Below are 25,095 nucleotides of genomic sequence, written 5' to 3' on the forward strand. Positions count from 1 at the left end.
AGACTATAGCTTATAATAGACTGCCATGCGTCGCCGAAGTGGAACCATACATTTGTACAATGGACATGTTTTCTGTGAACTTTTAAACAGAGCATAGGCTCTATTCATAATGACGAAAAGGTGTAAATAGAATACAAACCTTCACAGACTCCGACCTCATACTGCGTGATGGATCCACCGTTTAGCGGCGATCTGATCACGCACCGCAGCCCGCGGTCGCAAGTCCCATACAGACCGTAGACGCCACCGCAGCTTTCGTTTTTCTGCTTGGCGCAGACCGAGCAGCAGCCGCAGATACCGAGCACAACCGCGCCAGAGCAATGCTTTGGTTCCTCGCATTTAGACTCATCACACGGCAGACATAAAAGTGCCAGGCTGCTCTTCCAAATCAGGGAGATCAGAATGAATCTCGTTATAAGGTACATCCTGGCAGAGGCCATGTAGAATTTGATTTATATATATCCACAACGCACTCTCTCTCCCCCCCCCCCCACCCCCAGACCCCCAATCACCAGTCCAGCGAGGTAGAAAACCCCAGCTAAACTATGCAACGCGAAAAGCACCACGCAGTTCTTCTAAAGAGGCTCAAAGTTCCGGTAAACCGTCTAGATTTGTGCTGTTGGTTGTAATACTTTCCGTTAGAGAAACTTTTGCCCCGGTGCTTGTAAACCAGGAAAGAAAACGATCCGTCAAAATGCTCATGAAACTGCAACTATCCCATACATGGTTTCTTCGTTACGCACTGTAAATCGTGAGTTTCAGTTTGTTTTAAGAACTGGAAACTTTCTTCACTGTACTCATACGTCTCCTTATCCTTCCCCTCCGAGTCACTCCGTCTCGCTCTCAGAAAGCAAGGGAATTCTTCTTATTCAGTTCGTCCATAACTGCAACAGAAAGGCTCTATAATCTATCCGTTACCTCTCGTGGAAGCAATAGGTTACTCTATTCGTTTTGTTATGCGAGATTCGCTTTGCCTAATTGAAACAAAATGTTTTCCTGAGACCGCAGGTTCAGTGTGTATTATCATGTTATCGTCCTCCAGTGTAGCTCTCTACGTCTGCTGCTGCGCCCACTTGGTAGTTCAGTCCCCTCCACCGTGACCTCATAACGGAACCACTCCCATCTTGCATTTCTTTGCTCCATTGGATAGTTCATTCCAGATATGGAACACAGGAAGCCGAAGAGTCAGTGCAACCTGGTCTCAGAGCATTTCGTATTATTTTCAGTGATACGCTGGTTGGGAATGTAGTTTAGGAAAAGGGCAGGTGTAGTTTGGTCCAAGCATGGTCTCAAGAAAACAGCAGTTTACACTGTTAATCAGTCCTGCGTTGCATGGGAGGATACTACTTAGACCAGAAGAGACGACACAGTGAATATCTGCATATTAGGACACTGTAATTACACAACAAGTTGTCACTGACCTCAAGCGATATGCAAATGACCACCCAGATCATTTACATTGACCACCCCCTCTTTGTTTTTACAATGCTGCTACTCGCTGTTTATTATCTGTGCATACTTCACAAATTACCTAGACTAACCTGCACATTGGCTCGGTACCGGTACCCCTGTAAATAGCCTCGTTATTGTTATTGTCATGTAATTTTGATTTGATTTGAATTTTTTATTTAGTTTATTTGATAAATATTTTCTTAACTCTATTTCATGAACTGCATTGTTGGTTAAGGGCTTGTAAAGTAAGCATTTCACGGTAAGGTCTACACCTGTTGTACTCAATGTCACAAGCTTACCAGATGAGCTAAACTACTTCTATGCTCCCTTCGAGGCAAATAGCACTGAAACATGCATGAGAGCAGAAGCTGTTCCGGAAGACTGTGTGATCACGCTCTGCGCAGCCAATGTGAGTAAGACCTTTAAACGGGTCAACATTCACAAGGTCGCAGGACCAGACGGATTACCAGGATGTATACTGCGAGTATGCTCTGACCAACTGGCAAGTGTCTTCACTGACATTTTCAACCTCTCCCTGTCAGAGTCTGTAATACCAGCATGTTTTAAACAGAACACCATAGTCCCTGTGCCCAAGAACACTAAGGTAACCTGCCTAAATGACTGCCGACTGCAGCACTCACGTCTGTAGCCATGAAGTGCTTGGAAAGGCTGGTCATGGCTCACATCAACACCATTATCCCAGAAACCCTAGACCCATTCCAATTTGCATACTGCCCTAACAGATCCAAAGATGATGCAATCTCTATTGCACTCCACACTGCCCTATCCCACCTGGACAAAAGGAACACCTATGTGAGAATGCTATTCATTGACTACAGCTCAGCGTTCAACACCATAGTGCCCTCAAAGCTCATCACTAAACTAAGGACCCTGAGACTAAACACCTCCCTTTGCAACTGGATCTTGGACTTCCTGACGGGCCGCCCACAGGTGGTAAGGGTAGGTAACAACACATCCGCCATGCTGCTCCTCAACACAGGGGCCCCTCGGGTGCATGCTCAGTCCCCTCCTGTACTCCCTGTTCACTCGTGACTGCACGGCATGGCACGACTCCAACAACATCATTAAGTTTGCCGATGACACAACAGTGGTAGGCCTGATCACCGACAACGACGAGACAGCTTATAGGGAGGAGGTCAGAGACCTGGCCTTGTGGTGCCAGGACAACATCCTCTCCCTCAATGTGATCAAGTCATAGAAGATGATTGTGGACTCCAGGAAAAAGAGGACTGAGCACGCCTCCATTCTCATCGATGGGGATGTAGTGGAGCTTCAAGTTCCTTGGTGTCCACATCACCAACAAACTAACATGGTCCAAACACACCAAGACAGCCATGAAGAGGGCACAACAAAACCTATTCCCCCTCAGGAGACTGAAAAGATTTGGCATGGGCCCTCAGATCTTCAAAAGGTTCTACACCTGCACCATCAAGAGCATCCTGACTAGTTGCATCACTGCCTGGTATGGCAACTGCTTGGCCTCCGACCACAAGGCACTACAGAGGGTAGTGCGAACGGCCCAGTACATCACTGGGGCCAAGCTTCCTGCCATCCAGGACCTCTACACCAGGCGGTGTCAGAGGAAGGCCCTACAAATTGTCAAAGACTCCAGCCACCCTAGTCATAGACTGTTCTCTCTGTTACCACATGGCTCTTTAACAGCTTCTACCCCCAAGACATAAGACTCCTGAGCATCTAATCAAATGGCTTCCCAGACTATTTGCATTGCCCCCCCCACCTACATGTACATATTACCTCACTAACCAGTGCCTCCGCACATTGACTCTGTACTGGTACCCCCCTGTACTGGTACCCCCCTGTGTCTCACTATTGTTATTTTACTGCTGCTCTTTAATTACTAGTTACTTTTATTTCTTATTCTTACTCAGATTTTTTTTTAAACTGCATTGTTGGTTAGGGGCTCGTAAGTAAGCATTTTACTGTAAAGTCTACACCTGTTGTATTCTGCGCATGTGACTAATAAAATTGGATTTTATTTGATTCGGTGCATGTGACAAATACATTTGATTTGATTTGATTTGAAGTGTAAATCTTGGACTAGACTATCAACTAGTCGTTTTGGAAAGGCTTATTACATGCTTATTACAAAAACAATGTAGCCAGTTTATTTAATATGTAGGCACTATTCATAATGTAACCTATTCATCATAATAACTAAATACGTAACTTAACTAGGTTATAACAGATTAGTCAAATGTTTATAACGCAATATTAACAATGACTGATATGACCAAACCCAAATATTAATCTTGGAGCCAAGAACCAAATTATTTTGTTCACTAGACAAATTATCCAAATATAGGCTACAATAGTTTTTTATTCTCAACATCAATCAGGTAAAAGGCAAATGTGTGTTTCATTCTTTGATAAATGCCTTTTGAGATAAATTAATGGGGTAATTGTAATATACTTTAGGGGATGTGGAAAATGAATAAGTACAGACACATTTTGCTATGGAGCCAGATCGGTCTGAAGCAAAGCAATTTTCATTAATAACATGGTTGAGAACCACAATTCACATTATAACGGCTCAACGTGATTATTGATCCAAGTGTTATTGTCTAGGGATGGGTTTGGTTGATTCCCCTACACTTTAAGTTGACATGGCAAAGGTCACGTGCATGTGGTCTTTTCAACATTAGGCATTGGATACTCAAGAAGTCAAATGATGGATTCCTTCCCTCGTGATAACGATGGAATAATGTATTCTCTAATTCATTTAACAAGTCACTAAACCATTATGCCAGTATATAAAAACATTATTTATAAGAAATTAAAACAATACTTGTTAGAAGACAAAATCATCAGAGATTCACCATGGTTATTGACTGTGTGGTAGAGAAGAAAGCATTTTGTGTTAGCCTACCACTGCATCGTCAGTAGCGCTGAAATCTATCTGCATTGTAGTATAGGATCCTAATTACCTTAATTGTGTTGTGCATGGAGTCAATACTAGGCCCCCACACCTCTTAGGTGTTTTTAGCAGCATTTATTGCTTTGTGTATAAAAAAAAAGCATATTTGAAAGCCTGAAGAACACAACTTTTACAGCCTGTACCACCAAGGTTTTCAGTTTAAAAACATCTACAGTAGCCTAGACCCAAGAGCTTTTGCGGTCATATATTCCCAGACTACTTAGCTACTGATCTTGTCATTTCTTCTGGATGTGCTCATCTTATTCAGGGCACTCTTCTATCTTTTATCTGTGACAGTCGGGCAAGCGATGGTAAAATGGAGCCGGCTACCACCCTTTCCCTTGATTCCATTGTATTTGACCATGTATGAGCTGGACATCTATATCCCTGGAGGCAAGTCAGAGGGGACCTCAGCGTTGATGGGGTGAAAGGCCTTTTTTTATGGATCAATAAACCACTATCTTTTTTGCTCCTCTTTTTATTCCCCCTTCCAAGAACTGTCAGGTTTCCGTGGTTCTGTGGCTGGTTGGGCTTTAAAACAAACCACGGGATGACAGGCTTTCATTCCAGGAGGCAGCTCTGAGGGATCTCCCCTAAGTACAATGTCCTCTAGCTTTATTTATACCCTATCCTTCCACTTACTGATCTACGTATCGCTCTCAGAGATTTGGATGTGTAATTTGTTATGTATGCAAATGGTGCTGATCAAGAGGACTGTATGTGTATGATTCTCTTACTATAGTTTGATGAAATGTGGTATGTCATCCCTAGCTAGGTGCTACTTGCTCTTAACCGGTCGGCAGCGGAGATGCATTTTTAGAAGGACAGAGGACACCTGCCATTTAATTCTGGCAGCGACAATCAGTCTACCCTGCTTTCGCGCCGCACAGAATCCTGTTCTGTAGAAAAGAGACAAAATAACTGTTGACCCGGGCTGCGAGCAGAGCCGACCAATGATAGTCTAGCAATTAGTGTAGACCAATTATAACAGGGTAATCAATCGCCACTCAGCTGAGAGCAAGGTATTTGGGGTTATTTGTTAAATATAAAAACAATTTTTAGTATTGGTTAGAATAATGGAACAAAAACCAAAAACTTAACACATTCAACAGTCTGCTCATCTTTATTAATATAGTAACAATGTGCACTTTACTAAGTCCTATTGTTGAAGGTATTGTGTATAATTGGGAGAAGAGGTGTACAAAAGGATGTGGTGAAAGCAAATTTATATTTAGTTAATTTGGTGCCGAAACCTGGGAGCGAACACATTTTTAAGCCACTTATGAAATGACAGTCCACTTAGCTCTCCCCAACAAGAGGGATTTTGTGTAATCAGGTTATGTATTGTTATATAGTACACGTTTTTGGAACAGATTGATAAAAAGACAGAATCACTAAAAAAGTGTTTGACTGGGATCTTAATCATAACTATCCGTGAGCTACAGAATTGTTGCCTACAGTGCAATCAGAAAGTATTCAGTCCCCTTCTCTTTTTCCACATTTTGTTACGTTACAGCCTTATTCTAAAAAAAATGTTTTTTTAATTCCCTTATCAATCTACACACCCCCATAATGACAAAGGTACAACCGTTTTTTAGCAATTTTTGCAAATGTATTAAAAAATAAAAAACAGAAATACCTTATTTAAATATGTACTCCCTTTGCTATGAGACTAAAAATTGCTCTCAGGTTCATCATGTTTCCATTGATCATCCTTGAGATGTTTCTTAACTTGATTTGAGTCCACCTGTGGTAATTAAATTGACTGGACATGATTTGGAAAGGCACACACCCGTCTATATAAAGTCCCACAGTTGACAGTGCATGTCAGAGCAAAAACCAAGCCATGAGGTCGAAGGAATTGTCCTTAGACAATTCGAGACAGGATTGTGTCGAGGCACAGATCAGGTGAAGGGTACCAAAACATTTCTGCAAGATTGAAGGTCCCAAAGAACACAGTGGCCTCCATCAAATTAAATCAAATCATTCTTAAATGTAAGAAGTTTGGAACCACCAAGACTCTTCCTAGAGCTGGCCACCCGGCCAAACTGAGCAATCGGGGGAGAAGGGCTCCAGAGAACTCCAGAGTTCTTCTGTGGAGATGGGAGAACCTTCCAGTGCCACGATCGTCGTCCTCCTCGTCTGAGGAGTAGTAGTTGGAAGGATCGGAGGACCAAAATGCAGCGTGTTCATCGTGAATTTAATGAACAGAGAACACTTGAACAAACTATACAAAACAATAAACGAACAACGACCGTGAAGCTATATACAAAATGTACTGACACAAGCAACTAACATAGACAATCACCCACAACCCACAATGACAAAACAGGTTACCTAAATATGGTTCCCAATCAGAGACAACGACTAACACCTGCCTCTGATTGAGAACCATATCAGGCCACACACAGAAACAGACAAACTAGACATCAAACATAGAATGCCCACTCAGATCACACCCTTGACAAACAAAACATAGAAACATACAAAGCAAACTATGGTCAGGGCGTGACAGAACCCCCCCCCCCCCCCCCCCCCCCCCAAGGTGCGGACTCCGGCCGCAAAACCTGAACCTATAGGGGAGGGTCTGGGTGGGCATCTGTCCGCGGTGGCGGCTCTGGCGCTGGACGTGGCCCCCACTCCACCATAGTCTTAGTCCACCTTAGTAGCGTCCTTTGAGCGGCAACCCTTTCCGCTGACCTAGGACTGGCAACCCTGCTAAAGGGCCTCACTGGACCGAGGGGCAGCTCCGGATGGAGGGGCAGCTCCGGACGGAGGGGCAGCTCCGGACTGAGGGGCAATTCAGGACTGAGGGGCAGCTCCGGACTGAGGGGCAGCTCCGGACTGAGGGGAAGCTCAGGACTGAGGGGCAGCTCCGGACTGGGGGGCAGCTCCGGACTGAGGGGCAGCTCAGGACTGACTGACTGCTCTGGCAGGACTGACTGACTGGCTGGCTAGCGGCTCTGGCGGCTCCTGGCTGGCTGGCGGCTCTGGCGGCTCCTGGCTGGCTGACGGCTCTGGCAGCTCCTGGCTGGCTGACGGCTCTGGCGGCTGCTGGCTGACTGGCGGCTCTGGCGGCTGCTGGCTGACTGGCGGCTCAGGACAGACTGGCGGCTCAGAACAGACTGGCGGCTCAGGACAGACTGGCAGCTCAGGACAGACTGGCGGCTCTGGCGGCTCAGGACAGACTGCCGGCTCTGGCGGCTCTGGACAGACCGGAGACTCTAGCAGCTCTGGACAGACGGGAGACTCTAGCAGCTCTGGACAGACGGGAGACCCTAGCAGCTCTGGACAGACGGGAGACTCTAGCAGCTCTGGACAGAAGACGGAGAGACAGCCTGGTGCGGGGGGCTGCCACCGGAGGGCTGGTGCGTGGAGGTGGCACTGGATAGACCGGACCGTGCAGGCGCACTGGAGCTCTTGAGCACCGAGCCTGCCCAACCTTACCTGGTTGCATGCTCCCGGTAGCCAGGCCAATGCGGCGAGGTGGAATAGCCCGCACTGGGCTGTGCTGGCGAACCGGGGACACCATGCGTAAGGCTGGTGCCATGTACGCCGGCCCAAGGACATGCACTGGAGACCAGATGCGTAGAGCCGGCTTCATGGCACCTGGCTCGATGCCCACTCTAGCCCGGCCGATACGAGGAGCTGGAATGTACCGCACCGGGCTATGCACCCGCACCGGGGACGCCGTGCACTCCACAGCATAACACGGTGCCTGCCCGGTCACCTCTCGCTCTCCGGTAAGCACGGGAAGTTGGCGCAGGTCTCCTACCTGGCTTCGCCACACTCCCCGTGTTCCCCCCCAATAAATTTTTGGGGCTGACTCTCAGGCTTCCAACCGCGCTGCCGTGCTGCCTCCTCATACCGGCGCCTCTCTGCTTTCGCTGCCTCCAGCTCTGCTTTGGGATGGCAATATTCCCCAGGGTCCTTTGCCGTCCAGAATCTCCTCCCAAGTCCATCTCTCCAAGTATTGTTGATTCTCCTGCTGTTGCTGCTGCTGCTGCCCGTTACCACGCCGCTTGGTCCTTGGTTGGTGGGTGATTCTGTCACGATCGTTGTCCTCCTCGTCTGAGGAGGAGTAGTTGGAATGATCGGAGGACCAAAATGCAGCGTGAATTTAATAAACAGAGAATACTTGAACAAACTATAAACGAACAACAACCGTGAAGCTATATACGAAATGTGCTGACACAATCACCCACAACCAACAATGACAAAACAGGCTCCCTAAATATTTTTATCTTTATTTAACTAGGAAAGTTAGTTAAGAACAAATTCTAATTTTCAATGACGGCCTAGGAACAGTTGGTTAACTGCCTGTTCAGGGGCAGAACAACAGACCTTGCCAACTCGGGGATTTGAACTTGCAACCTTCCGGTTACTAGACCAACGCTCTAACCATTAGGCTACCCTGCCGCCCCATATGGTTCCCATTCAGAGACAACGCACCTGCCTCTGATTGAGAACCATATCAAGCCAAACACAGAAACAGACAAACTAGACATCTAACATAGAATGCCCACTCAGATCACACCCTGACCAAACAAAACATAGAAACATACAAAGCAAACTATGGTCAGGGCTTGACATCCAGAAGGACAACCATGTCTGCAGCACTCCACCAATCAGGCCTTTATGGTAGAGTGGCCTGATGAAAGCCACCCCTCAGTAAAAGGCACATGACAGCCCGCTTGGAGTTTGCCAAAAGGCACCTAAAGGACTCTCAGACCATGAGAAACAAGATTATCTGGCCTGAATGCCAAGCGTTACGTCTGGAGGAAACCTGGCACCAACCCTACGGTGAAGCGTGGTGGTGGCAGCATCATGCTGTGGGATTGTTTTTCACAGACAGAAATACTCCTAAGTTTTATCAGCTGTCCATGTGGCTGGTCTCAGACGATCCTGCTGGTGAAGAAGCCGGATGTTGGGATCCTGGGCTGGCATGGTTTCACTAGGTCTGCACTTGTGAGGCTGCCAAACGTACTGCCAAATTCTCAAAAAATGACTTTGGAGGCATTTTATGGTAGAGAAATTAACATTAAATTCTCTGGCAACAGCTCTGGTGGACATTCATGCAGGTAGCACTCTCACTCAAAACTTGTGACATCTGTGGCATTGTGTTGTGTAATAAAACTGAACATTTTAGAGTGGCCTTTTATAGTCTCCAGCACATGGTGCACCTGTGTAATGATCATGCTGGTTAATCAGCTTCTGGATGAGCAAAACCTGTCAGGTGGATGGATTATTTTGGGAAAGAAGAAATGCTCACTAAGAGGTATGTAGACACATTTGTGCAAAACATTTGAGAGAAATAAGCTTTTTGTTTCTATTACACATTTCTGGAATCTTTTATTTCAACTCATGAAACATGGGAACAACACTTTACACATTGAGTTTATATTTTTGTTCAGTATACATCTGAATCTAACAAAAGTTCAAAAGGTCAATTTGTGCTGAGCTAAGATCCTGCCTCCTCCCTCTGGCACTAGAGACAATTTAGATTCAACAGAATCCCTGAAGAGGAAAGATTATGTGTATTGTGTGATCTTGGGGAAATAGAAAGTAAAGTTTTATTGCCCTCTGTACAATGACTTGAGACATGTTTTGTTTAGTAAAATTGCTGGTGCTCACCCTGAAGTGTTATGGCTACGGGATGAACACAGGCTGCAGTTATTTTTCAGAAAGGGACTTTTTGACATTGCACAATTTATTTTCAAGGCCTGGGAGAGAAGGAGAGGTGTATTGTTTGTGTAATGTGACAAGGTGAAAACTGTACTTTGTCATGAGTGCTAATTATGCATGTAATTGTTAAATGCATTTAATTTGTTTCATGTAAACAATTTGGTTTGTGTTTTCTGCACAGCACACATACATGATATCGTGTCTTATACATTAAGGAAATAAATAAATCTAAATCAAATCGTTAAAAGAGTGAACAAACAGTTATGACTGTAATTGTTTGTTTTGGTTGTAACCATTGAGAGTACTACAGGTACCCAGGCACCAGTCCTTATTGAATTATCTTCAGGCAGTGATCTGTCATTAACTAGGGATGGGTAAAAAAATATATACAGTAGAGTATATTAGTTTTGCAGATTTCATATTGATACCGTGTCTCCAGGTATTGATATGTTAAAAAAATTCAATAATAAAAACTCCAGTATTTCTCATCTCAAACTCATTTTCTCATGGCTCTCGCTTGTTCCTCTGCAGCAGAAACATAGCGAGCAATATGTTTGGAACATCGAATCACAATAAAAGCAATACATATAGTATCGGCACCTAAGTATCGTGATAATATAGCATCATGAGATCCCTGGCAGCCCTATCATTTACGATTTGGGAGACTATAAAGGAAGTGTCCTCATAATCAAGGATGGTTTGTCATATAAAAGTCTCATTTGTTATACCTACATTGTATTGATAAAGTATGGAAATCTGAATAAATATCTGTCTTTGGAAGCTTTCTCAGCTGTAGAGAAAGGTTTCCAGCCGTTCACGTTCCTGACAATTATGTGTAAAGTGTAAGGTCCATTGCTAATGGAACTGTAGTCTATTCAGTCAAATACATGTAATATAAATTTCTTAATTCCAAAGAATTTATGAGTGCCCAACAACAACATACTTTGACTCTTGAGAGTAGAATATTACATTTAGCTGTGATCTTAGAGATCACAGTCTTACAATGACCTGTTAAATCAGTTATCTTTTCATTGAGAAAAAGTATCAAAGCATTTACTTTCTTGAAAGGGATCTCATCCTCCTCTTCTGAGGAGGAGAAGCGAGAAGGATCGGAGGACCAAAACGCAGCGTGGTAAGTGTCCATAATGTTTATTTTAAAACATAAACTGAACACTATGAAATACAAAACAATAAACGTGAAATGAACAAAACAGTCCCGTGTGGTGACAAACACTGACACGGAAGACAAACACCCACAACCCAAAAGTGAAACCCAGGCGACCTAAGTATGATTCTCAATAAGGGACAACAATTGACAGCTGCCTCTGATTGAGAACCATACTAGGCCAAACACAAAAACCAACATGGAAAAACAAGCATAGGCTGCCCACCCAACTCACGTCCTGACCATACTAAAACAAAGATAAAATAACAGAACTAAGGTCAGAACGTGACATTTCTATAGAACAATATTTGTTAATATTGGGAGAACATCAGGAAAGTATGAGAAGAGCCTTTAGAAATGTCACTGGGGTGCACTGCAAAATATTTTAAAGTCTTAAAGAGGAGGGAGATTCATGTTACTGGATTATGACGTGGTGAATTTGTGACATCAGAAGTAATCGGATGAAATTATTTTAAATGCTGGAAAAAGTCGGAAGTTGTTCCTTCCGAGAGGAACTGAGCCAGGAACTGTTTGCTCAGTTAGCACTCCAATCCCAGAGAAATTCAAATAAGCTCTGATAAGGCCCCAACCACATTCAGTACGTGTGTATAATACATTATTTACCACCCACTGCTGTTTACCTTGGCACTTGCTGCTCTGTTTGCTTGTTGTCTCTCTCTCCACTTAAGCCTGAAACAATTGTCTCTAGATGAATGGTGTATCTTAAATTAAATAACAAAACACTTAAGCTACCAATAAGCTTTATTTCCAACAAAGTGGGGTAGACGAAGAAGAAAAAAAAACAGACTACAACAAAAAACAAATAAGTAATATTCTCACAATAAGAAGTGGCGGGTTAAGATTCATGAGGCAATTTGATTCCTCAGCCTCTCCAATACACATAAGCTGTAAAATGTCAGCTTGGCGTTGGCTGGTGTTGGGCAGGTTGTAGCTGTGATGGCGGGGGCCGTAGAGCCATGGAGAGTGGAACGCCTCTGCAGGCACCGGGCTAACTGCCCCATTAATCATCCACAGAAAGCGAGAGGGAGAGAGAGGAGAGAGGGAGAGAGAGATGGAAACACAGAGAGAGAGGGAGTGGGGTAGAGGGAGAGATGGAGAGAGGGGAGAGGGGAGAGGGAGGGAAACAATAAGATGATAGTTGGAGTTGTATTGTTAGATTTCAGTGCAGCCTTTAATGTTATTGATCATAAATTATTATTGAAAAAAACTTACTTGCTATGGCTTTACATCACCTGCCATCAAATGGTTGGAAAGTTATTTATCCAATAGAACCCAGAGAGTGTTCTTCAATGGAAGCTTCTCTAACATCAGATATGTTCAGTGCGGTGTCCGTCAAGTCAGTTGCCTTGGGCTGTTATTCTTCTCTATTTTTACAAATGATTTGCCATTGGTCTTACAAAAGCTAGAATGACTATGTATTCGGATGATACCACACTCTACATCTCAGCACCCAAAGCCAGTGAGCTCACTGAAAAAGGAGTTACAGTCATTATCAGAATGTGTGATTAATATCAACTAGTCTTAAATACATCTACAATTAAAAGCATTGTATTTGGTTCAAAACATTCTCTAAAACCTAAACATCAACTGGAGTTGTGTATAAAGGGATTGACCATTGAGCAAGTTGAGGAAGCTAAACTCCAGAATGAATTCAAAGCACAATATTATACAGAGCCTTGATCGCATGGAACTTGATTCCATCTCCAATTACTCAAGCAAACAGCAAAATTACCTTTAAAAATATATATAAAACATAATCTCATGGCATATATATTGTTTGTATATCGTTGTATTTCAAATTTTTGTGACTGTCATTGTCTATCAGTGTATCAGTGTTTTGTTATTTGTCATGTTTGTGTTTTTTGTGGACTCCAGGAAGAGTAGCTGCTGTTTCTGCAAAAGCACACCACACATCACCACCCTATAGCACCACGTGTTTATCTGAGAGCCCCAGCTACTGAAGGGGCTACATTCAAACACCTCCCCAATTGGATGCTTGGACACGTTGTGTGACTAATTCTATTAAAAGTGACATTTTCTGTTTGTGGGAATTCAAAAACCTTCATTGTTGGCACATTGTTATTCTGTTAATGTGTTTTCCAATTAAGCACTCATACTGTCACACCATGATCTGTTTCACCTGTCTTTGTGCTTGTCTCCACCCCCCCTCCAGGTGTCACCCATCTTCCCCATTAACCCCAGTGTTTTTATACCTGTGTTCTCTGTTTGTCTGTTGCCAGTTCGTTTTGTTCATCAAGCCTACCAGCGTTTTTCCCCTTGCTCCTGTCTGTTTCTAGTTCCTGTTTTCTAGTTTTCCTGGTTTTGACCATTCTGCCTGCCCTGACCCTGAGCCTGCCTGCCATTCTGTACCTTGTTACACCACACTGGATTACTGACCTCTGCCTGCCCTGACCCTGAGACTGCCTGCCATTCTGTACCTTTTTGACTCTGATCTGGATTACCGACCTCTGCCTGCCCTTGACCTGTCATTTTGCCTGCCCCCTGTTCTAGTAAAACTTGTGTTACTTTGACACTGTCTGCATCTGGGTCTTCCCTAAAATGTGATACATAAGGCCTCCTGGGTGGCGCAGTGGTTAAGGGCGCTGTACTGCAGCGCCAGGTGTGTCCCCAGAGACTCTAGGCTCGCGCCCAGGATCTGTCGTAACCAGCCGCGACCGTGGGGCGACGCACAATTGGCCTAGCGTCGTCCGGGTTAGGGAGGGTTTGGCCGGTAGGGATATCCTTGTCTCATCGCGCACCAGCGACTCCTGTGGCGGGCCAGGCAAAGTGCACGCTGACCAAGGTTGCCAGGTGCACGGTGTTTCCTCCGACACATTGGTGCGGCTGGCTTCCGGGTTGGATGCGCGCTGTGTTAAGAAGCAGTGCGGCTTGGTTGGGTTGTGTATCAGAGGATGCAGGACTTACAACCTTCGTCTCTCCCGAGCCCGTACGGGAGTTGTAGTGATGAGACAAGATAGTAGCTACTAAAACAATTGGACACCATGAAATTGGGGAGAAAAAAGGGGTAAAATTAAATAAAACATTTTTTTTTTAAATGTGATACATACTGTACATCAAACGTTAAAACATAAACATTAAAACAAACTCAAGAAAAAAAGTCAGAAACATTAGCATTTTCAAATGCAACGTCAAACCCTTCTCACAAGCAGTACACTAGGGAATAGGCTCTAGCAAAGGCAGACTGGCAATTTGGCATTTTGTGCAAATGCCTGATAGGCTGGAGCATTTGTGGGCTTGTCTAACTTGTTTTTTGGGGCTGCAAAACTATCATTATTTGTTAAGAAAATGGGGCTTCCATAAAAAAATGGGTTGGTGTGGGAGCTTAGAGAAATAAAAGGGGCTGGTGTTTTTTTAAATGCTATATGCGATTTCTGGTTAAAAGTAGTGCACTAAAGGGATGCAGGCCTTGCCATAGACAGACAATGGTTAACGGTTATAAACGCCACGTTGTGGCTGATGCAGAGATACCTGTCTGACGTGAAAATGTCAGATCATGAAGGTTTGTCTTCATAGGGGTGAAGCACAGGCACATGGATCATGATGCAATGCCATGAGGAGTCAGGGCATAAAGTTACCCAAACTGAGTTGGAAAGAATTGGGCTGTTAAAATTTTCACAAAACTAGTTTGATAATTGGTATTGATTTATGAAATAACTGCAGATAACTGTGTCTAAATATGTGCACAAACACAAAGCATATTTTCTTGAAGTGGAGCCCTATATCGCTCTCTTTCTCTCTGTCTCATTCCCTCTATTCCTCTCTCCCTACTCAGCTCTCTCTCTCTTTCTCTCTGTCTCATTCCCTCTATTTCTCTCTCCCTACTCAGCTCTCTCTCTTTCTCTCTGTCTCATTCCCTCTATTCCTCTCTCCCTACTCAGCTCTCTCTCTCTTTCTCTCTGTCTCATTCCCTCTATTCCTCTCTCCCTACTCAGCTCTCTCTCTCTTTCTCTCTGTCTCATTCCCTCTATTTCTCTCTCCCTACTCAGCTCTCTCTCTTTCTCTGTCTCATTTCATCTCTCTCGTGCTCTGTATCGTCCCCCTTTTCTCCCAAACATTAATTTAATACCATGAAATGTAGTTTCTATTCTTTCAATTGGATCCCTCATTTCACATGGTGCCCCACAGACAGATACTGTATACTAAACACTAACCAAATCCACTACCCACTAAGCACTGTAAGTATGCAATGGTTAACTCATTGCAATTTTTCTCTGTCTATTCCCTGTCTCCATTTTTCCGTTTTCATTTCATGAGCACATGATGAAAGAATGCTGGGAATGCCAGTGAGCACGGCGCCAGCAGCCTTTGCAGTAGCACCCGCCTGTGAGAACTGGGAGGCAGGGGAGGGGAGTCTGGGCTCTTTACTGTGTTTAGGGAAGTTATAGCTTTTTTCCATATAAGCAGTGCACATACCACAGCCTCAGCAAGTAGACTAGCAAGTAGACTAGAGAGAGAGGGAGGGAGGGAGACATTTGTCATAACTTACTGTGCACTGCAGGAGGTTGTTTCCATGTCATTTTCAGCTCCACTGCTCAATGTGACAACCTGAATGTGAGGGGATGTCTGGGGCCCTCGTACACTCCCACCCCAGGGAAGAACACCTCAGGGACACAACTTTCAAACACCATGAACAACAACAGGAGCCTACATTAGATTTAATACCAGAATCTGAAGTTTAAAGAAATAATACACACACACACATCACTTTACTATTTATATTTTTGACAACTTTTACTTCACTACATTCATAAAGAAAATATTGTACTTTTTACTCCGTACATTTTCCCCGACAACCCATAGTACTCATTACATTTTGTATGCATAGCAGAACTTGAAAATTGTGAAATTCACACACTTATCAAGAGAACACGTGGTCATCCCTACTGCCTCTGGTCTGGCAGACTCACTAAACACAAATGCTTTGTTTGTAAATGATGTCTGAGTGTTGGAGTGTGCCCCTGTCTATCCGTAAATTTTAAAAACATGAACATGGTGCCGTCCTCTTTGCTGCATATAAGGAATTTTAAATGATTTAAACGTTTACTTTTACTTTGATACTTAAGTATATTTTAGCAACTAAAGTGACTTTTGATACTTAAGTATATTATAACCGAATACTTTTTGACCTTTCCTAAAAAGTTTTGACGAAGGCCGTGAGGCCTATACGTAAACTTATTAAAGATCAGTGATACTATTAAGAGCAAGCAGTGTGCGGTTCAATTTTTCCCTCATGTTGTCCAACTGTTATCATGCACCTGCAAAAAAGTGCTCAGATTTGTGAGTGCCTTTTGAATTTAGACTTTTACTAAAAAAAAATGTTTAAATGGAATACTCAAGTAATATTTTACTAGGTGACTTTCACTTTTACTTGAGTAACTTTTTTATTGAGGCATCTATACTTTTACTCAAGTATGACAATTGGATACTTTTTCCACCACTGGTGGTATCTGAGCCTTGAGCACCACAGGTTGTGATGAAGCTGAATGGAGGGACACACACAAAAGAGACTGTTTCATAAATGCCGGAGAAAAGGCAGTCATTATGCAAGGAGAGAATTCACTTAGGCTATACTCCCATAAAACCTTTGGTGCAATCTGCTGCTCCATTATAGACACAGATATGGGTTTCTTTTCTAAATTCAAACCCTTATAAGGAAATTCAATTTAAGCCTTCTCCAAGATTCAGATCACAATTTCTCGTCATTATCCCAGCTTTTTAACATACTGTGTTGGATATGTGTTTCCTTTGAAGGGGGTAATTTGCTACCTTTGCCTGGGTGATTGCAGTTTCTAGCCTTCAAAGCATAAATGTTTTGACCTTATTGAGATATCCACCTGCTTCAGCTCTGAAGAATATAAAATGGTAAAACTTAGAAAATCAGTCCTGGTATGCCCTTGCTGTATATAGGAAACTACAGTTTTGTACCCTCATTGAGCTGTGTTTGTGTGTGTGTTTTTATTTATGCATGTGCATACATGTGTGTGTGTGTGCGCGCGTGTGTGTGTACATGTGTGTGTGTGTGTGTGTGTGTGTGCGCGGGCGTGTGTGTGTACATGTGTGTGTGTGTGTGTGTGTGTGTGTGCGTGCATGTGTGTGTGTGTGTGTGTGCGTGCATGCGTGTGTGTGTGTGTGCGTGCATGCGTGTGTCTGTGTGTGTGTGTGTGTGTGTGTGTGTGTGTGTGTGTGTGTGTGTGTGTGTGTGTGTGTGTGTGTGTGTGTGTGTGTGTGTGTGTGTGTGTGTGCGCGTGTGTGTGTGTGTGTGAATATGAACCAGCATGAGAGAAATAGGTACTGTACTGTTTCCTGTCACTTTGATGTATATATGCTTTTATTTTGCTCAATAACTGTATTTCTGCTGATCCAATAAAAGATCATGAGAAGATGCCTGAGATAAGCTAGATGACAATTTGCTGTGGTATTTAATGTCTTTTGATTGGAGTTTGTTTTCTGCAACATTTTATAGGTTTAATGTCTTTACAACTCATGCTGAACCCTGACGAGTTGCGGTATAGAATAACATCGGCAACAGCTCCACAAAGTGAGCCTTTTAGATCGCTGAAGCTCTTAACACTTTTATTGCTACCATTAGGAAGCGAGCTCTCATAAAATGATTGTCCTCACATATCAATTAGCCAGCCACAAGTTCAGCCCACTGCAGTCATTGTACTGCTCAGACCTTAATGCCCACTCAAAATGACATTGGTCTTGGCTCACCAAGCGAGCAGAGAGACTTCATTACCATGGCTCCCATCAAGAACCACAGAGATGGAGACATTATCACTGCCATGACTGGAAGCATAATGTGATGAAGGGAATAACAAAGAAGCACACAGAGAGAGAATTTTATTTGGGTGCGTGTACCAAATGCCACCCTATTAACTATTTAGTGCACTACTTTTGACCAGGACCCATAGAGCTCTGGCAAAATGTAGTGCACTATATAGAGAATAGGGTGCATTTTGGGATGCAGTCTTAGTTTAGCATTTTATGGAGTCGGTCATGAAACAACATGACTGAACAAAGAAGCTCTGTTGTGTGGTGTAGTGGGAGGTATGTGGTGGCCCCTAGGCTCAAGGGGGCAAGATGAATGTTTAGCAATGGAGTTCAATGATGGTTATCAATGACTATGTTATCACAGGGACTTGGAGTTCAGGAAGGGGGATCCGTCCTTTAGAGCTACAGTCTATGAACCTGTACTAAGTGAATAGGGTGTATCATTACAACTATGTATCACACAGAGAGGTTAAATCCATCTTAATATGCTCACTATAATGATACTGTATCAGTTAAGGCACTGTAAGGTAGATAATGATGTTTTAACAAAGCTTAGCCATGTGTAGGCTATGCAACTTGCATGCATCCATGAGAGCAGCACAGCAGCCTAAATGTTCTGCAAGGTCAGACACGTTGTTGGTAGGTCTAGCATCAGCCCAGGATAGCATTAGCTGAGATTGATTACACATGTACTCTGCATACTGTCAAGGTCCGGAGCCCCTGTGACACATCCCAAATTCTCATTACTTTAAATTTAGCAAACAATGTTCACAAAAAAAATGATTCACAGCTGTGCGACTGACAAGCACCCCCTTGGGACAAGCAGAAAACATATACTTCATAACGACATTAATACCTGCAATATTGCACTAAGCCTTTTTTTATCCAAAGTTATGTTATTGTTTAAGGACCTTAGCCAGGAAAGGTCCAGCTGGGAATTCAACCTGCACTGGAGGAGGTGACTGTTTGAAAAGGGAGAGTGTGCTAACTTACTCTGGATCAAAAGGTCGCAGTAGATTGTAAATAAAATGGGAGAACATAGAGTGGTTTTGCATGTCAATGGGAACATTTAATTAAGTATAGGTCTCATGTAAAGTAGCAATACATCTTCATATTGTTACTTTACATGAGTGGACATTGTCATAGAGCATTTTACAGATTACACGATAATGGCAAAAGTACACTCAAAGGAGTACAAAATACATTGAACAATTTCTAAGATTTTACAGAGTTACAGTTTAAATAAGGAAATCAGTCAATTGAAGTAAATTTCTTATGCTCCAACCTATGGATTTCACATGACTGGGAATGCAGATATGCATCTGTTGGTCACAGATACCCCAAAAAAAAGGTAGGGGAATGGATCAGAAAACCAGTCAGTATCTGGTGTGACCACCATTTGCCTCATGCAGCGCGACACATCTCCTGCACATAGAGTTGATCAGGTTGTTGATTGTGGCCAGTGGAATGTTGTCCAACTCCTCTTCAATGGCTGTGCAAAGTTGGATATTGGCGGGAAGTGGAATGCGCATCAATCCAGAGCATCCCAGATATGCTCAATGGGTGACATGTCTGGTGAGTATGCAAGCCATGGACGAACTGGGACATTTTCAGCTTCCAATGGGAAACATGCTGAAACATGAGGTGCAGGCGGAAGATGAATGGCACGACAATGGGCCTCAGGATCTTGTCATGGTATCTCTGTGCATTCAAATTGCCATCAATAAAATGCAATTGTGTTCATTGTCTGTAGCTTACGCCTGCCCATACCATAATCTCACCGCGACCATGGGGCACTGTTCACAACGCTGACATCAGCAAACCCACATGATGTCATACACACTGTCTGCCATCTGCCTGGTGCAGTTGAAACTGGGATTCATCCATGAAGAGCACACTTCTCCAGTGTGCCAGTGACCATCAAAGGTGAGCATTGGCATACTGAAGTGGGTTACGACGCCGAACTGCTGTCAGGTCAAGACCCTGGTGAGGATGACGAGCAAGCAGATGAGCTTCCCTGAGACGGTTTCTGACAGTTTTTGCAGAAATTCTTTGGTTGTGCAAAATCACAGTTTCATCAGCTGGTCTCCGACAATCCCACAGGGGAAGAAGCCGGATGTGGAGGTCCTGAGCTGTCATGGTTACACATGGTCTGCGGATGTGAGGCAGGTTGGACGTAGTGCCAAATTCTCTAAAACAACATTGGAGGCTGCTTATGTTAGAGAAATGAACATTACATTCTCTGGCAACAGCTCTGGTAGACGTTCCTGCGGTCGGCATGCCAATTGCACGCTCCATAAAAAATGGAGACATCTGTGGCATTGTGTTGTGTGACAAAACTGTACATTTTAGAGTGGCCTTTTATTGTCCCCAGCACAAGGTGCACATGTGTAATGATCATGCTGTTTAATTAATCAGCTTCTTGGTATTCCACACCTGTCAGGTGGATGGATTATCTTGGCAAAAGATAAATGCTCACTAACAGGTATGTAGACAAATTTGTGCACCAAATTTGAGAGAAATAATATTTTTGTGCGTATGGAACATTTCTGGGATCTTTTATTTCAGCTTGAAACATGGGACCAACACTTTACATGTTGTGTTGATATTTTTGTTCACTATAATAACAAGAAACTGTTTTTTGTTGCATAAAATTATTATCGTTGAAACAAGACAGCCATGATAATCACTCTGCCAAAGAGGACGTTATCCAGACCACGGCCTATGTCCCAAATGGCACCCTATTCCCATACAGCTCTGGACAAAAGTAATGCATTATATAGGGAATCACTTGGGACACCGCCATGGTGTCACCCAGCTTGATGGATTCCGCCATCATGACTCCAATCCATTCAGACCTTAATTTCCACGGGCTGAAATCTGTAATATATAGCATTTATGCACGCATATATTTTTTAAGTATGTGTGGCCCCGGGATTGATCCCACTATCCTGGAATTGTATGCACCATAATCTACCAACTGGGCAACAGAGGACCACTTCTCTTATATGGCCAAGACCTTTTTGTTTACCAATAGAGTCTGTCTGGTAGGCTCCTATATGTTTTCTTGAGCCCAATTCAATGAGGTGGCATTTGGAATACTTATCTCTGTTACACTTTAAGGATCTGAAAGTACATGAGAATAATGGAATAGGGAAATTAGTTTAAATGGCCTGAAGGAATGGAAAGATGGATAGGAGGAAGTAAAACCTTGGCTACATCTCAAATGGCACCATGTTCCCTGTAGGCCTGCTACTTTTGAACAGGACCCATAGGAATCTGGTCAAAAGTAATGCACTATATTGCCAATAGGGTTCCATTTGGGAATGACACCTAGTGAATGCATTATTGATAAAGTACATGGGCTATATTCATGTTATACAGAGGTGGCCAACTATGTGTTTATTTAGCTTTCTCCCTAACTATTATTTGATGTTCAAAACAATTCCCTCTCTTCTGCTATCACGAGGGAAACTGAAATCACAGCCAGATGTTTTATGTAGAGAAAAAACAATGAACAAATCATAGGCTATAATCTGGAAGAAACAATGTGGTTGCCAGGACAACAGTAATGATAGTTTATATGTCATTATTATGGGATGCTGAAATTAGATTGACAGTTTTGAATTTAGATTATTTAGATTGATATTATATGGTTTTTACAACTATAAATTATTTTGGCTATTAACACAATCGCAATATATTATTCAGAACAACCCCGGTATTGAGATGACAAAGCCTGCCCTTAGGAACTTGTTATGGGAAACCAAACACATTACCAGATTATGGCTTTGTGCTTGGGTGACATTGTTCATTAAGTGTCAGAGAAAGCATAAGCCTGTGTGAGTTTTCTAATGGCATCTCGTTCACCCTATCGACGCCTGTAGTCTACTGCTCCTTCTGGCGGCTAAGGCACTTCAGCAGACTGAGAAAAAGAGGAGGCGCTGAGAAATATTATCTAGCTAGCTATATCTCACAAGTACTTGTATGACATTTGGAAAGTGTAGCTCAGAAATTCCCTTACAGTGCATTACGAAAAGTATTCAGACCCCTTGACTTCTTCACATTTTGTTACATTACATCCTTATTCTAAAATGGATTAAACAATTTTTTCCCCTTAGAAATCTACACATAATACCCCATAATGACAAAGCAAAAACAGGTTTCAGAAATGTTTGCAAATGTATTAAAAATAGAAAACAGAAATATGACATTTACATAAGTATTCAGACCCTTCACTCAGTACTTGGTTGAAGCACCTTTGGCAGTGACTAGAGCCTCGAGTCTTCTTGGGTATGATGCTACAAGATTGGAACACCTGAATTTGGGGAGTTTCTCCCATTCTTCTCTGCAGATCCTCTCAAGCTCTGTCAGGTTGGATCGGGAGAGTCGCGGCACAGATATTTTCTGGTCTCTCCAGAGATGTTCGATCAAGTACGGGCTTCAAGTCCGGGCTCTGGCTGGGCCATTCCAGGACATTCATAGACTTGTCCCGAAGCCACTCCTGCGTTGTCTTGGTTGTGTGCTTAGGGTCATTGTACTGCTGGAAGGGGAACCTTCACCCCAGTCTGAGGTCCTGAGAGCTCTGGAGCAGGTTTTCATCAAGGATCTCTCTGTACTTTTTCCAGTTTTTTTTCCAAAAATGGCGGACGGAAGACAGGGTGGTGCGGCAGGTGCCGCTTCTCATTCGAATGCTGTAATTTTATCTAAACCATCAGGTGTACGCCGATCCCAGCTAAGTAACTCATGCAAAGAGTTAAAGCGCAATTATGTGTTTTATCTCCAGTACTCTGCCATGATTGTCAGTTATGTAGCTGCTCTACTGATAATCTCAGTGCGTCCTTGCTGGGATGACACAATCAGTCTACTACCAGAGAATATCAACACCAAACACATTGGTTCACCGTTCCACGGGAGCGGACAGTACACAGCATACCATAACGTTCTGAATAATGGCCAAGTCTACCTCGCTCCTTATTCTACTGAACATGTTAGGCGTAACAAACACAAGTCCAACATTTATCGGAAACTGTTAAACTACCTGTTCACTACCCTCCTGCTCTCCGGGGATGTACAACTCAATCCTGGGCCCAATATCACAGAGCCAGTGATACGCACCGGAGTGGAGAGCGGTGGATGGCCTCGTCCACTGGTCGTCGCCGCTGTGGATAGATTTTGACTCTTCAAACATACCAGAGTCGTTAAATGCGATCTCTGACTCTGTTTCCGGTACGCAAGCTATTTTAATTAGTTCCCCGCATCCAGTGCAGGCGGGAGGGATTGTTAATTGCGCTACCGAACTGCCCCTAATCAAAACGAAACAAAACGGCCTAAACCCAGCCGTCAGAAAACACAGAAAATTTAACTTTTTTCAATGTGTCAATCACTCTCGAGTCATCTGGGACCCACGAGCTAAGCCCAAGGGACTATTAGGGGGGCACTTGAACATTCGTAGTGTCATTCCAAAAAGTGATCAAATTCAACATCTACTCACAGACTCCAACCTTGACTTTCTCTGCCTCTCAGAGACATGGCTCCATAAACACTCTCCATATGCTGCTTTGATTGTGCCTGGCTACAATGTTTTCAGGAGAGACAGGATTGAAGGAAGAGGAGGGGGTGTGATGATTTACATTAAAGAACATATCCGATGTAAACAAATTGAGTGGTCATGTGATAATGAACTAGAATGTATCGGCCTGAACGTTACACTGTCTCCCCAAATGTCTTTTACCCTCATTGGAATGTATAGGCCACCTTCCACCAAAAGTGTGTTTTTTGATCAGTTTAATACCATGCTTAGGGAATGTGATTTTGGGAAAGAGGTCATCTTAATGGGAGATTTTAACATTAATTATGAAGACAAGTGTTGTAGGAAAACCCTCAAACGAATCACTAATACCTTTGACCTTACACAGCTAGTTAAAGGGCCAACCAGGGTGACTTGTTGCTCTAAAACACAGATTGATTTGGTGTTCAGTAATAAACCAGAGAGAGTGACTAAATCATTCAATATGGTTACTGGGCTATCTGATCATAATCTGACACTTATAGCCAGAAAGCTGTCTAAGAGCAGGTTTAACCTCTCTACTGTTAGAAAGCCGGATCAACTCAGAATACCTAAGAGTGAATTAAACTATTTTGAAAAAGCAATTAAGGGAATAAACTGGAATGATCTCTTGTCCTATACAGACGTGGAAGCTGATAGTCAGGTTTTTCTATCCACAATCCAGACTACAATAAATGGCTTCCTAAAGAAAATCAAATCCAAACCTGGCCAAAAGAGCACTCTTCCTTGGCTAAATGGAGAAATCTGGAAATTGATGAAAGAACGAGATTATGCTCTAAAAAAAGCCCTAAAATCTAAATTAGAGCATGACAGACGTAGGTTTACCATGTTGAGAAATACGGTGATGAAAGAAATTAGACAGGCCAAGGCAAACTTCTTTATTAACATAATTGGTGAAGCAAAGGGAAATTCTAAATTGATATGGGAGAATCTAAAAAAGTTAACAGGGAAAGACCATAGTAACACTGCAAAAAGACTAGAAATCATGGTGAATAACAATCTAACACAGGATGCAGTCGAAATAGCAATAGCCTTCAAATCCTACTTTATTGACTCTGTCAGGGCACTGACACAGAACCCCTCCACTTGTTTCCTGGGCCCAGTGCTAGTGAATGACACTCAACCTGTCTTCATCATAAGGGAGGTTTCTGAGTCAAAGGTGAACAAGGTGATTAGCTCACTAAAGAACTCTAAAGCCAAAGATGTGTTTGGGATGGACTCTACCTTTCTTAAAAACTACAAAGAGTCACTCATTGGCCCCATTACTAAGGTCACCAACACATCTATTGGTCTCGGTGTGTTTCCAAGGGTATGGAAGTCGGCCAAAATAACGGCCATCTTTAAATCAGGCGACCCTGCTGACGTGAGTAACTACAGGCCCATTAGTATACTACCTGTGGTGTCAAAGGTTGTTGAAAAGTGTGTAGCAGAACAACTGATTGCCCACCTCAA

At 43.2% G+C, this 25,095-nt stretch overlaps 1 protein-coding gene across 1 annotated transcript in view; it reads right to left on the reverse strand.

Annotated features, from left to right (window-relative positions):
• LOC139383354 (cysteine-rich motor neuron 1 protein-like) overlaps positions 1-1,059 on the reverse strand; it is a 171,874-nt gene extending 170,815 nt beyond the window's left edge. Inside the window, exon 1 of the mRNA XM_071127861.1 lies at positions 140-1,059. Within this exon, the coding sequence (XP_070983962.1) occupies positions 140-440 (301 nt within the window). The 5' untranslated portion in view covers positions 441-1,059. The remainder of the gene's footprint in view (positions 1-139) is intronic.
• Positions 1,060-25,095: the final 24,036 nt, after the last annotated feature.

This window comes from Oncorhynchus clarkii, chromosome 25 (genome assembly GCF_045791955.1).
Source record: "Oncorhynchus clarkii lewisi isolate Uvic-CL-2024 chromosome 25, UVic_Ocla_1.0, whole genome shotgun sequence".
NCBI lineage: Eukaryota > Metazoa > Chordata > Actinopteri > Salmoniformes > Salmonidae > Oncorhynchus > Oncorhynchus clarkii.